This window comes from Nanorana parkeri, unplaced genomic scaffold (genome assembly GCF_000935625.1).
Source record: "Nanorana parkeri isolate BGI_ZX_2015 unplaced genomic scaffold, ASM93562v1 scaffold380, whole genome shotgun sequence".
Lineage (NCBI taxonomy): Eukaryota > Metazoa > Chordata > Amphibia > Anura > Dicroglossidae > Nanorana > Nanorana parkeri.
Genome location: NW_017306648.1, coordinates 668,279 through 682,049, shown reverse-complemented (window position 1 = coordinate 682,049; position 13,771 = coordinate 668,279). Strand labels below are relative to the sequence as shown.

Here is a 13,771-nt window from a genome sequence, read left to right as displayed (position 1 = left end):
TTCGGCCTGACAAATTCTGGTGCGGGAGGTGCGTTGCAGTGCCATTTATTTAAATGGCACCCCAAATGCGCCTCCCACCCACAGTGTGATCGCCCGCATTGGAATGTACGGTACCGCGGTGCCGTGCGCTCCAGTGCAGTGCAATTGCAAAAGATTGTGCATGCAATTTTATTCTGAAGTAAATCTTATGTTTGTAACACTGCATTTGTGTATTTTGTTTTAAATTTAAGGATGGCATTTATTAAATTTTTTTAATCTGATGAATCAAAATAATAATCGGCCAACTAATCAATTATGAAAATAGTCATTAGTTGCAGCCCTAGTCTATAGGCTGTTGGGCAGGAGATGGAGGCACTTCAAAGGAGGAAGAGTGTGGGCATTAGCATTGTAATGTACCCTAGTAGTCCAAGGGCAGCAGAAATGGACACTAGGCAGAGAAGTGAAGTGTGAACTCTAAAAAGATGTGTGCCCTCCTTTTGCTATTCAGGTATATACCCTAGCAGGGGTGGGCGGATGACAAAAGAAACTGCATTTCAAAATCCTTTGGTAAGTTAAAATAAAAAATAATAAAATCCAGGATATACGCTATATTGACAAAAGTATTGGGACACTCCTCCAAATCATTGGATTCAGGTGTTCCAATCACCTCCGTGGCCACAGGTGTATAAAATCAAGCACCTCGGCATGCAGACGCTTCTACAAACATTTGTGAAAGAATGGGTCGCTCTCAGGAGCTCAGTGAATTCAAGCGTGGTACCGTGATAGGTTGCCGCCTGTGCAATAAGTCCATCCGTGAAATTTCCTTGCTACTAAATATTCCACGGTCACCTGTTACTGGTATTATAACAAAGTGGAAGCAACTGGGAACAACAGCAACTCGGCCACAAATTGGTAGGCCACGTAAAATGACAGAGCGGGGTCCGCGCATGCTGAAGCGCACAGTGCGCATAAGTCGCCAACTGTCTGCAGAATCAATAGCTACAGACCTCCAAACTTCGTGTGGCCTTCAGATTAGCACAACAACAGTGCATAGAGAGCTTCAGGAATGGGTTTCCATGGCCGAGCAGCTGCATCCAAGCCTTACATCCACCAAGTGCAATGCAAAGCGTCAGATGCAGTGGTGTAAAGCACGCCGTCACTGGACTCTAGAGAAGTGGAGACATGTTCTCTGGAGTGACGAATCACGCTTCTCTGGCAATCCGATGGACGTGTCTGGGTTTGGCGATTGCCAGGAGAACGGTACTTGCCTGACTGCATTGTGCCAAGTGTAAAGTTTGGCGGTGTGGGGTTGTTTTTCAGGCGTTGGGCTTGGCCCCTTATTTCCAGTGAAGGGAACTCTTAAAGCATCAGCATACCAAGACATTTTGTACAATTTCATGCTCCCAACTTTGAGGGAACAGTTTGGGGATGGCTCCTTCCTGTTCCAACATGACTGCGCACCAGTGCACAAAGCAAGGTCCATAAAGACATGGATGAGCGAGTTTGGGGTGAAGGAACTTGACTGGCCTGCACAGAGTCCTGACCTCAACCCGATAGAACACCTTTGGGATGAATTAGGATGGAGACTGCGAGCTAGGCCTTCTCGTCCAACATCAGTACCTGACCTCACAAATGAGCTTCTGGAAGAATGGTCAAACATTCCCATAGACACACTCCTAAACCTTGTGGACGCCTTCTCAGAAGAGTTGAAGCTGTTATAGCTGCAATGGGTGGGCCAACTCAATATTGAACCCTACGGACTAAGACTGGGATGCCATTAAAGTTCATGTGCGTGTAAAGGCAGGCGTCCCAATACTTTTGGCAATATAGTGTATTTGTTTAAAGCATGCGCTTCTCTGCAGCTGTCCTTTTAAGATGATGGTCAGCACAATGCCGTTTGAGCAGATTTTTGCTACTGATAAGAAAATGCAGCAAAAAATGTATATGAATATGTCATCTCCTGCATGGTGGATTTCCAATGCAGAAAACATTTACTCATCTATGAACTATTTCACGTTAGCAATAGGTCATTATTGAACATTTTATCATTTCATTATCTCAGGGAATCATTTTGAAAATGAATAAGCACTCATCCTCCATAAGCTCTGCCCTGTTCCAGATAGGACACGGCAGTGGGAGGTCATACTTGTCTGTAATTCTATTTTACAATTCGGAGAGGTCTGGTGAGCTGAATATCTTGTTTTTTTACATAAACTTTCCTTTAATGGAGTTTGAAAGCCTACACCTACAGTTTCAAATAGAGCCAAAGGAAATCTCACCGCTCCAATTCCTTAGCCACCATTAGGACTCCCCAGGTGCTGGTCTAATAGGTGCGTCCAGAGGCCTAACTAGGAACCTCAGGGCCCCGGTGCAAGAAGCCATAAAGGCCCCCCCCCTCGGCGTGCTGTGGAGCACTGGCCTGCTGGGAGCTGTAGTCCCAGGAGGCAATGTCGGGGGCCTCGGCGGTTACTGGGCTGGGCCCTCTTCTTCCTTTCCAGGCCCCTGTGGGTATAACAATGAAGGCATGCTGGGACTTATAGTTCCACTACAACCAACATGCCTTCATTGTCCCTATACACCCATCCACATCAACCAGGGAACTACAAGTCCCATCGTGCCCTCATTGTCCTTGTACACCCCCACATATAAATCACCCAGGGAACTACAAGTTCCAGCATGCAAGCCCCCTGCAGTAGTTCCCTGGGTGATATGTGAGAGGTGTACAGGGACAGTGAGTGCATGCTGGGACTTGTAGTCCCCTGTATGACTAGAAGGCTGTTTTAATTAATTCCTCATGAAAATACTTGTAATACAATGGCATTATAGTGCAGTCATTTTCAAGTTCAACTATGTTCTATTATATGTTTCTATAATGACATTGTATTACTAGTACTTTCATGAGGACAGTAATTAAAACAGCCTTCTATCATACATGGAACTACAAGTCCCAGCTGAACTGCCGACTTGTAGTTTTCTAGTAATACAATGTCATTATAGAACATGGAATAGAATATGGTCAGTTCCAAATTCAGCCATGTTCTATAATGGAAAGCACTTACCTCACTTGTCACGGTCCTCTCAGCTGAAGCAAACTCAAGCAGCAACCCCCTCCTGCTCATCCGTCTGCCTTTGCCACTCCATCGGGCCCCCCGCTTGTTACTCTCCCCCCAAGTGGCGGAACACCAGGGCCCGGACGGCGACCGCTGCGACCCTGGTAGTTCCGCCCCTGGGTGCATCTCCACCTTGGAATGCAGCAGTATACGAAGAGACCGCACTATCCAGAGAATTCCAATACTGCAGACTTTATTAAAATTCATAGCAAATCCAGTATATCAGTGAATAAAAGTGTATAAACAACAAATGCCAGCACTGCACACCCCCAACCAACTACAACATTTTGAGGTAGTTATACTTTCTTCCAATATCCATTGACAATACGGACTGCGGTATGAGCAGATTTACATTTTGGCCTTTGGAAATGAGTCACAAAGTGGCCCTCTTCTATTTCATTCTTCAGAGAGTATTTTAAATATAACAGCCTTTCCTAACCTCTCCCTGCCACTAATGAAAACAGGGGGAGCTCAGTAACCCAAATAGCTGAATAGTTTCAGCAGCAGACAAATTCTCTTTAGAAAGTATATCAATCATCAGTGTGATGTCAATAATGGTTCTCTGAAACCATAATGAAAAAGCTCCATACATGAAAGCTGGCTCTGATTGTCCTGCCTCAGCATTGAGATCTGGTGTACAGCGAAAGGGCTAATAATACATTTATGTATGCTAATCCTTACTGCTTGATGCTCGTCCCGGCATGAATTGGGCATCGCTGTAATGTATTCCAGATGGCATCTGAGGGATTAACAGAGATCGTCATTCAGTCTGTTTTATTAAAATAAATATTCTCCTGTTTCTAATCATTCTAATGGCTTAATGTGATTTTTTTTTTCCAGCTTATTACTTTTCTTTTTATTAGCTTCCTTTTGGTTGGAATGAAGCAATTAGGATTTTGTGAAAATACTTTTCCTAATGTATGCTGTTATGATAGCAACATTGTGCATGTGGTTCATATTTCCATCCATAAGCTTTACCCCATGATGAGAGGTATTCTGAGTATTTTACAGCTAAAATGACATTCGTTTTCAAAGCACGCCCCCGTGGGACATATACACTCTGCATTTGACCATATTCGGGGGACATTGCCTACCTGTTCAGTGATGCTAATTGTTATTCTGACACTTCTCTTTTGTGCCTGTCTGCCCTACCTGCCGGATCCCTGAATCTAGTTCAACTTGCTGTGAGCCTGTGAAAAGGCTGGGAAAGCATGTTCTTTGCTTCTAGCAGCACCCTCTGTGGTTCTCCTGGTCAGAGGTTGTAGTGGATTGTATGAAACATATCAGAGGTAAATGAAGGCAAAACCATTACACTAATCCCTAAATAGTGGTACTTCATGACTGGAGTTGGTCATCCATCAATTTGACAAATCAGGAAGTGCTGAATCCTTTTTCCTTAGATACGAGATCACCCAAAGATGCCACTGGCCAACAGCTGTCAGGGAACATAGAGATCGGACAGGCTAAAAAACCTGATGCCATCTCTGTTTCTTCCCCTGAAAACTTGCCTTGTGAAATGTCTACTCTCCATAGACTAAGGAGTAGTGTTCAACCAAGAAAAAGCTTTTATGTATAGGAACAATACTATAGGCACAGATGCCTGAGGATATTTGGATCTTGCCTGTTCCTTTGATTGCCTTCTGTATTCTATGAGCAGGCAGACAAAACGAAACACCATTTCATTCAGTGATGTGCTAATTATTGTGTCTTTTTACATAGAATCAGCAATTACTGAATTACTCCTGATACCAGCCTTCTGGAGTCTCACACACAGCAGTGCTCAAACTGGAAAAAGGAGGGGCAGCACCCTTGAGACAGTCAGTGCTCTGTTGTTTTGCATGGTGCTGTCAGTCAGCAGGTGGACCATCTTGACTGTAGTAGAGCGCAAAATGATGACCTTATCAGCATGCTGCTGCTTCTTCTTCATTTTACAATGACCGGCTTTGGGGTAGCTTGGTGACCAAGTTGTATTGCTTAAATGCAGTAGAGAAAAGTGAGGTCAGCAGCCTGGCTAGGCTGTGTATCAGCGTAATGTTTCGGAAGACTGGCTGAAAACAATTGCAAATCCTTTGACAATTAAGTGTGTGAGCTGTTTGCCTGGAGTCCAGCTTTGCCATGTTTCTTCTCCTTTAACTTTACATACATGTCTGGGCTTAATAGAACGTGCATTAACTCCTAGAAATGATGAAAGGTAAATTCCACATGTCACTTACTCCACGGATATAATCTTGAGAAAATTAAGATAAGATAAGAGGCCCTGTGAGTGGATAAAAAAATGTAGCATTATTATTTCGTTTTGAGACATTTGCTAAGGTTTTATGTGTTGACAAGCATTAAATGAAGTATGTTTGTTTGTTTCTTTCACAGTAGAATGTATGAATGATTGAAATCTATCATACAGATACAGAGGGACTACTGGTGTATAATTATATCTATGTAATCAGTCATCAGTGCCAGATTTCAGCAGTAGGTGGCGCTCTAGATGAAAACTGTCATTGTAGCTCCTGGTGGGTAAACACTACACCTTGCTAGAGAAGGGGATATATGGAGTGGATTATAGGCAAAGCCAATTAGTTGACTGAAGCAGTCAATCAAGTTTAACCTGAATTCCAGGTAAATGGCTAAATAGATATTTGAAATAAATATGGATTTGCAGTTCTCTTCAGAAAATCATGTAAGCACCCTAACATGGACCCAACAAGCTACCGGGGGAATCTGATGTGTTTTGAGCTTTCGGATGGTTCTGGCTCGGATGGTTCTGGCTTTAGTACTTGGGTTGGACAGCCTCCGCTGCTGCTCAATGTAGCGAGTATTAGTACGATGTGGGACCCACTAATACTATTAGTATGACGGATACTATTACCCTCCTCTCGTTCCTTTCATGCCTCTTTCTTCTCTCTTTTCCTTCTGTGGGGTTTCTCCCCGCTACCTCTTTCTTTCTTCTTTTATTTTGTTTTAATTTCGTTCCCTGGGTTCTCTCCTAGGGGGTGTAGACCTGTTACCTTTGCAGCTGCACAAAATGTTAATTCTTACTACATGGTTACGGGCGAGACACCCACTTGCTCTTAGAATTCTAATTCATAAGCCATAATATCGCATTTATTATGTTTATATGGTTTTCTGCCTAACTACTGTTTTGGAGCAATATGAACCACTTACCTATGTTTACTATGTGTTAAACAGAAAATCTTGTGATCCAGCACATAGTTCAGGTGGCTCAGTCAGGTCCTTGTGATCCAGGCACCACTGTCGGACAGCATTTCATGACCAGTGTTGCCAATATGCAGCCCAGCTCAGGTCATGGAGCCACCCTTCAGCCTACTGACTGGACAGTGAAGGAGCAGCACGTCATCCCTGTGCACTCCCATCCTCGAGCACATTTACAGTTGTAGACTGACAGCATGATACAAAGCAATAGAGCCTTTATTGGCTCAGAGCGCTGACTCTCCCCTTCCCAATCTGATTGCTGGTAGGTAGAGGATTACAGGACAACAATTTAAGGACGGGATGCAGGTTCATAATGTTTTTTTTAATTAGATCATAAGTGTATTAAATGGTGTTTCTGTCTCTCTCCCCCTTCTTCTTCTCTCTTCCCCTTCTTCTCTCTCCCCCTTCTTCTTCTCTTACTCTTCCTCTCTTTCCCCCCCTCTTCTTCTCTTCTTCCCTCATTCACTCTCATATTTTCATTCCCTCATATTCCTTCTCTCTCGCTCTCATTCCTTCTCTCTCTCTCATTCCTTCTCGCTCTCTCATTCCTTCTCTCTCTCTCATTCCTTCTCTCCTTCCTTCTCTCTCTCTCATTCCTTCTCTCCTTCCTTCTCTCTCTCTCATTCCTCTCCTTCCTTCTCTCTCTCTCATTCCTTCTCTCCTTCCTTCTCTCTCTCTCCTTCCTTCTCTCTCTCTCCTTCCTTCTCTCTCTCATTCCTTTCCTCTCTGTCCGCTCTCTCATTCCTCTCTCCCTCTCATTCCTTCTCTCTATTCCTTCCCTCAATTCTCAATTCCTTCTCTCTCTATTCCTCTCTCTCTCTTTCTTTCCTCTCTTTCTTCATAAAAAAAAATGGTGTTTTTCTTATCTGCCTTGAGGTCTGCCCTGAAGTCCCATACCTAAGAAAAATGTGGAGGCTGCCATTGCTGACCACCTTCTGAAAATGCGATTTGCCTTGTTGGTATACTGACCCTCTTTTTAAATGGTTTCTTTAATCATTAAAACAAAGCAAGACATCTGAATAGTTGCTATTGATACTAGGCCCACGTTTGCTCCCAGTTCTTGTAAATGAACCTCCATGCATCAGCTGTAGTCTATTATTCCTGTACATACATATGAGTGTACACACTGTCACCTCAGTCCCTGAAAATACATGCACAGACTGTCTGTAGTCCCTACACACATGGAGACTTGTAGCCTCTTGTTTGTGGTGAGATGTTACTTTTTTTTTTTGTACACGGAGGACAGGAGAAGGTCAAGCAGATCTCAGGCTGCCAGTGTGCAAGGAATCCGTTCCATTGATTTTCCGATCGCATAGAACCTTCATCTTGGGAATAGCAACATGAAAAGCCTCTTCCTAGTGCTGGGAGAAGCAGAATCTTTCAGTGTTGTCTTAACCTTCATGTACAGAACGTGAGGCTCCACGTGATGGACATGTTCCTTTGCAGAGGAGGAGGGAGAAAAGCGGTCAGCATAGGTGCAAGCGATACATCACCTTAGGGCAGATTAAAAAGAGTGAAGAACGCCTCTCTATGAATCCTTACATAGTAATATAGAAAGGATGTAAACATTTAAAGTGTCCAGGTATTACCTAAAATATACCACCCAACCTCTTCTCCTTTATAGCACATCTCAGCATTTTTTCTTTTATTTAACGGGTTCCTGTAGTAAGAAACTGCTTTTTATTGTACTCCCTGTGACATCATTACCAGGCTAGTCATTTTTTTCCAGGGGCAGCTGCTGGGAGCTATGTCCCCTCCAGAACTACATCTACCAAAAGCCATGTCCCTACATGTGTGTGGGCCGGCTCTTCTGAGTCAAGGTAGTAGCAATATTTTGCTGGGAAATTAGTGTATGCATGTGAAGTGGGACCAAGAGGGGCAGGGGATAGGCAGAGTTCTATAGTCTGGCAGGCCTGCTTGAGATATCAAAAGGCACTGTGTTTTCAGCTAGAAGGTGGGGGCACTCTGCATTTCTAACAGATCAACAGGTATTTTTCTGTACTTGCAGCATTTCTAAATAGATCAAACTTGAAACATGTGTAAGTATAGCAGAGATGTACTTGCCCAGACATACACTTTTAGCGCATCCTTTTTTTTTCTTTGCTGACATTGCACTATGTGCTCATTAACAATAGTGCAATATGCTGTGCATTTAATGGTCCCATGACTAAAATGAACACTATACATCAATGCGTTAGCTGTATATACGCATTACCAAAATATATTCAGAGTTACAAAGGACCTCTTTTTCGTCAAGGATAAAAAAAAAAAAAGTTGCTTCTCCAGAGATCCCTTATACCCTAAATCCTGGAGAAAATTGGTCTCTAGTTGCCAGGATCACTACGAGTGTTTCAGCCAGACAGACCCTCATTGCACAAAGATAAGAGAGTCTGCAAGTCACATCCAGAAAGCAGAGCCTGCCCATGTAATTGGCTAATTTGGCTGTTCCCTTGTACATATACACTGCCTGGCAAAAAAAAAAAAAGTCACACACTCCAATATTTAGTTGGACCCATTTAGCTGTGGTTACGGCACACATTCGCAGTGGCTTTGTTTCAATAAGCGTACGCAATGTCGCATTTATTTCCATCCAGAGTTCTATTCATTTGTCACCAATATCTTGTAGTGATGATGGGAAAGTTGAACCACTGCGTAAAGTCTTCTCCAGTATATCCCAAAGATTCTCAGTGGGGTTAAGGTCTGTACTCTGTGGTGGCCAATCCATGTGTGAAAGTCATGTCTCATGCTCCCTGAACAATTTGAGCCCAATGAGTCCTGGCATTCTTATCTTGGAATGTGTCCGCGCCATCGGGGAAGAAAAAAATCCATTGATGGAACAACCTGGTCATGCAGTATATGCAGGTAGGCAGCTGACCTTGTTTTTGGGGGACATAACATTGCTGAACCTAGACCTAACCAACTGAAGTAACCCCAAATCATAACACTTATCCAATGAAAGGCTCTAACCTTTATTCTGAGCTAAATGCAGGTGTTGAATTTCTTTGTTGGCCAGGTAGTGTATAACACCAAATTAAACATAGAAGCAAAGCTTTTAAAACATTATTTCTCAACAATAGATTTCTTTACCTTAAACTGATCTCTTTTCTTAACAAATAAGAAGACTTTAGGCTCCCTTTTATGCAATACTTTATTCATACATTATACATTGTTCTATTTTGTTAAAGCTTATTCACCAAGTATGTATTATTGAATGGTAGTCCTGCTAGTTTTGCATTGCGTAAAAACATGGTAGGGATTGCCCTTTAAGTTTTTTGACCTAATTTTTCAAAATCTCATCTCTGAGGAAAATGTGAATGAGAGCATTTGCTCTTCTTGTGTGATGGCGCCCATTTATATAACATTTTGATGGAAGAAGCCCCAACATTAGTCTGCAGCGCAGTCATTACTGCTATTACTTAGCAATGTTTTTTTTACAATAAATAATGGGAAGAGGAAGATGATATTAAATAACCATCTGCAAATGTAACATTCCTCTCTGAATCTCTTCACATTTTATAGCTTGATAATGCAATATAGCGGTTTTTTATGGTATAATTTGCAGACCCTTAAAATGAGCTTGTGGATGAGAAAAATATATGACAAGACTAACATCAGCAGCAGGTAGCAGACAGTTGCTCTCAGCCCATTGCCTCATGAAGCCCCCTGTACCGGCTATGCCAAGGGCAACCTTGACCTTCTCAAAGGACCTGCTGTGTATGCAGGCTGCGGGCTTAAAGGAAGCCCGTACTAAAAGAAGAGCATAGGCTGCCATTGCTGACCTGCTTATAAGAATACTAATCGTCTGGCTGTCTTTGACTTTCAGAGTCAGAAACAGTATGCACATTAGAAAGCAAGGCTGAAGTCTGACATTGGACATCCGGCAACTAGCTTTTTCAGAAGGAGAGGTCACAAATGGCGTCATCAGTATTCACAAAGTGCAAATTTACCTTAAATGAAGTCCTGCAGGGCATACCTACTACGTGCACCCTTAAGGGTCACAATGGCCAGCTAATTTTCAGATCTCTTGGGGGCAACAGTGACTAACTGATCTGTTCACATAAGTTTTCTGGCTTGCCTGCATGTGCAGCCATTGAAAAGTCACCGCACTCTGTCAGTGCAATTTTTTCATTGTATTACATTATTGGGAAGGCAGCCGGAGAAATGAAACTCTGTTATAAGGGCAAGAGCCAACTCCAACTTGTGGCTGGAATCGCCCTAAGCAGGGGGAGCTAGCCTTACCCATCAGCCACTACCTGCACCTGAAATATCAGTTGGGGATAGACTGATTGTTGACATATTCAAGCTGATGCATGTTTTAGCAACATCGAGGCTCAGTGGTTAGGCGTACTCTTGCAGCATTGGTGTTCTGGTTTCAGTTTTACCGGGAAATTAAGTTTATATGTCCTCCATGTGCCTGTGTTCCAGTTTACTACTACATCTGCATTGGCTTATATGACTGAGTGTGTCTGAAATTTGTTCTAATTATATAAATTGATTTTCTATATTAGTATTTCTTCGGTCTGTGCATCCCTGTGTATGCAACAAGATTATCATTCTGTTTGGAAAGACTTCAGATTCCTGCTGTATGTTCCCGGCAAAATCTCTGCCGGATTTTGTCGCTCTGTATCTGAGAGGTCCATGGCCATTGTTGTTGGTGAAGGTTGGGAATGAGCGCGTTCACAATTTGCTTACCCAAAGCAATTTTTCCCTTTTCACTCATAAGTAGCTGGGGAGCCTATTTCACAGCACTGTGGATTATTGATTGGTGAAAATCTAGTTTTTGCACTTTGTATTTTTCTTTGCTGTTCAGCGTATATTTAGTAATTATACAGTATTTTGTTATTAGCTCTGCACTTTATAGTATTCTCAAAAACATGCAGGTTTACTGGCCTCCACCCAAAAATGATGCAAAGTGTGTCTCCGGAACGGTGGTTGGGTCATTACTTTGTAAGCTCCCCAGGAAGCTAGACCGATGCGGCTAGATAAATGTTCTTGGTAAAAATGATATGGAATATGTTGGCTGTCTACAAACCAATAAAATAATACGTTGGTTGCCAGATTAGACATTTTTAGGGGGTCGGTTTCCAGAAATAGAGTAAAAACTCAGGGGATGGGGTTCTTTCAGTTGAATAATAAAGTGATTTGTGTCTCCCATACAGGATCTGGAAGCCCTCTCTCAAGAGATTGTCCGACTCAGCAAGGAATGCGTCCCTGCCGCACACGAGAGCCCCAGCACTGGCTTGGCAAGCTGAAGTCTGGACTCCAGCAATGTTCTCACATCTCTGATATTGAACTCTTATAGCCAGCCCCATTCAGTTTTCCTGTAAAGGGCACCTTTCCCTCAGTTTTAGTTTGAATCCACCCTCTATGCTCATGCATTCCTCATGTTTGTGTGCATCCATTTTAAGGTTAGTCGTCTTTAAAAAGTATTTTCTTTTTGTACGTTGAGGGTGGTCATGGCACACTACTTCAGGTTACAATGTACAGAAGAATTTGCACAGATCTCATCTGAATATTGAAGAGATATACATATATATATATATTGAGAGATCATTCCTAATGTTTCTTTATTCTTAGTTGTGATGTTTTGTGAAGTTTTCTCTGCTTTTGGCTGCCCTTCTTAATTTTTTTTTATTGGTCTTTTTACATGAACTTTTGCTGTATGTCCAAAATATCCAGAGCCTCTCTGCAGAGATGGGGTTCATCAAATTTCTTATATATTTGCACTGTCCATCCTCCTTACAGCTCTCCGATGGTCCTATTTAAAGCAAAACTGCAATATTTTCATTTAAATAAATCTGTCCACAAAGCAGTATACTTGTGTGAAAAGGCTCAAGCAGAATCCATCCTCTGCTGACTCCTGGACTGGGAGCTAGTTCCATTTACCGTATTTTTCGCTCCATAAGACGCACCTGACCATAAGACGCACCTAGGTTTAGAGGAAAAAAACAAGAAAAAGTGAAAAAGAACAAGTGAAACAACTTTATTTACCGCCTCCACAATGCCGCTGCCCATGTTGCCTAACTTCTGCATACTGAGGCTCCTCCCTTTCCCTGTCTTGTGGCATGACACAGGAAGGTGAGAAGCAGGTCAGACACAGAAGTTAGACAGCGACAGCACGGAAGAGGTAAATAACGCTGGTTCGCTGGCTCGAGTGATTACTGGTACAATGTCAGCCCCGCCGCCTCAGCTCTCACACACACATCCCACTGCGGGAGCCGCTGGACGCGTGTGGTGTGACAGCTGAGGCAGCAGGGCTGCTGGCGCAGGATATTGTTGAGACCTCTACTGTCCTGGAGCTCTGAATACACACAGAAGTAAACTATCCGCAAGGCGGTGTGATCTACTTGTGCGTAGAGTAATGGGAAGGTGGGGGTTTGACAAACCTCTGTACACATGGAATAAAAAGTTCCTTTTTATTCCATGTGTACAGTTACATCACCAAGTGTAGCAATGTTTCAGAACGCATCCGGTTCCTTCATCAGGCAAAACAAAGTGCCTGATGAAGGAACTGGATGCGTTCCAAAACATTGCTACACTTGGTGATGTAACTGTACACATGGAACAAAGGGAACTTTGCTTGGAGATCCTTTGGAGTGCTGAAGACTTACTGTTTTGTTTACCTGATCCAGCGGCGCCAGCCACTGTCATTTCAGCACCCCCCCCCATTGGAAGTTGGGGCATTTTCGTTCAGGAGTGCGGTGAGATCCCCTACATGACTGTCTTTTACAAAGGGAACCCTTGTGTAATTACATTCAATTGGAGCATGCTTTCTCTGACTCTTCTCTATCATGTACTATCTCGGGGTCATGATTTAGGTTATGGGTTTAGTTTTACTTCCCTTGAACTAGCGTGCAGATCAGGTTTGGAGGACAGCTTCTGCCATCACAGCCATCATACAAGTGTCTTGCTTTGTGACACACTCATTTTACAAATTCAGATCCAGTTACCCAGGGCTAATGTATGTACACGGAAATGCCATTGGCATCCCATGCAAGCATGCCACACTGATCCAGAAAAGTAGAACATGTATAGCTGATCTCATATTGGACTGTCTGCCTAATAGAACTGACCAGATAAGATTTGAGCACGCATGACCTAATTCTAAATGTGTCTTCTAAAGAAAGAACTGTTCTTGTTGCCTATAGCAACCAGTCAAATGTTCTAATTTACTCTAGTCATGTGTGGGCGAATGAAAGGAATTATCTGATTACTTGGCATATGGTAACAAGACCTGTTCTGCCCGACATATTGGTAGGATGGCCATCACATCCAATTCTCTGTCATTACCCTGATCCTGTGTTCCATGTTTTCACTCAGTGGATTTCCAAAGTGTGACATCTGATGGTGGAGAAACATACTTAAAATGTATCTGCTACTTTTGAAGTATTCTATTTAGCAGTTTGACATCATTTCTGTCACCAATTTTTAAAACCTCTGCCTCACAAGGGACCAGTCATCCTCGGTGCCATCTC

The 13,771-nt window shown here is 42.9% G+C and overlaps 1 protein-coding gene across 1 annotated transcript in view; it reads left to right on the top strand.

Moving 5' to 3' along the window:
* The window catches only part of GRIPAP1 (GRIP1 associated protein 1), a 91,880-nt gene extending 79,892 nt beyond the window's left edge, over positions 1–11,988 (top strand). Inside the window, exon 28 of the mRNA XM_018559201.1 lies at positions 11,456–11,988. Coding sequence (XP_018414703.1) covers positions 11,456–11,548 — 93 coding nt within the window. The 3' untranslated portion in view covers positions 11,549–11,988. The remainder of the gene's footprint in view (positions 1–11,455) is intronic.
* The last annotated feature ends 1,783 nt before the right edge of the window (positions 11,989–13,771 follow it).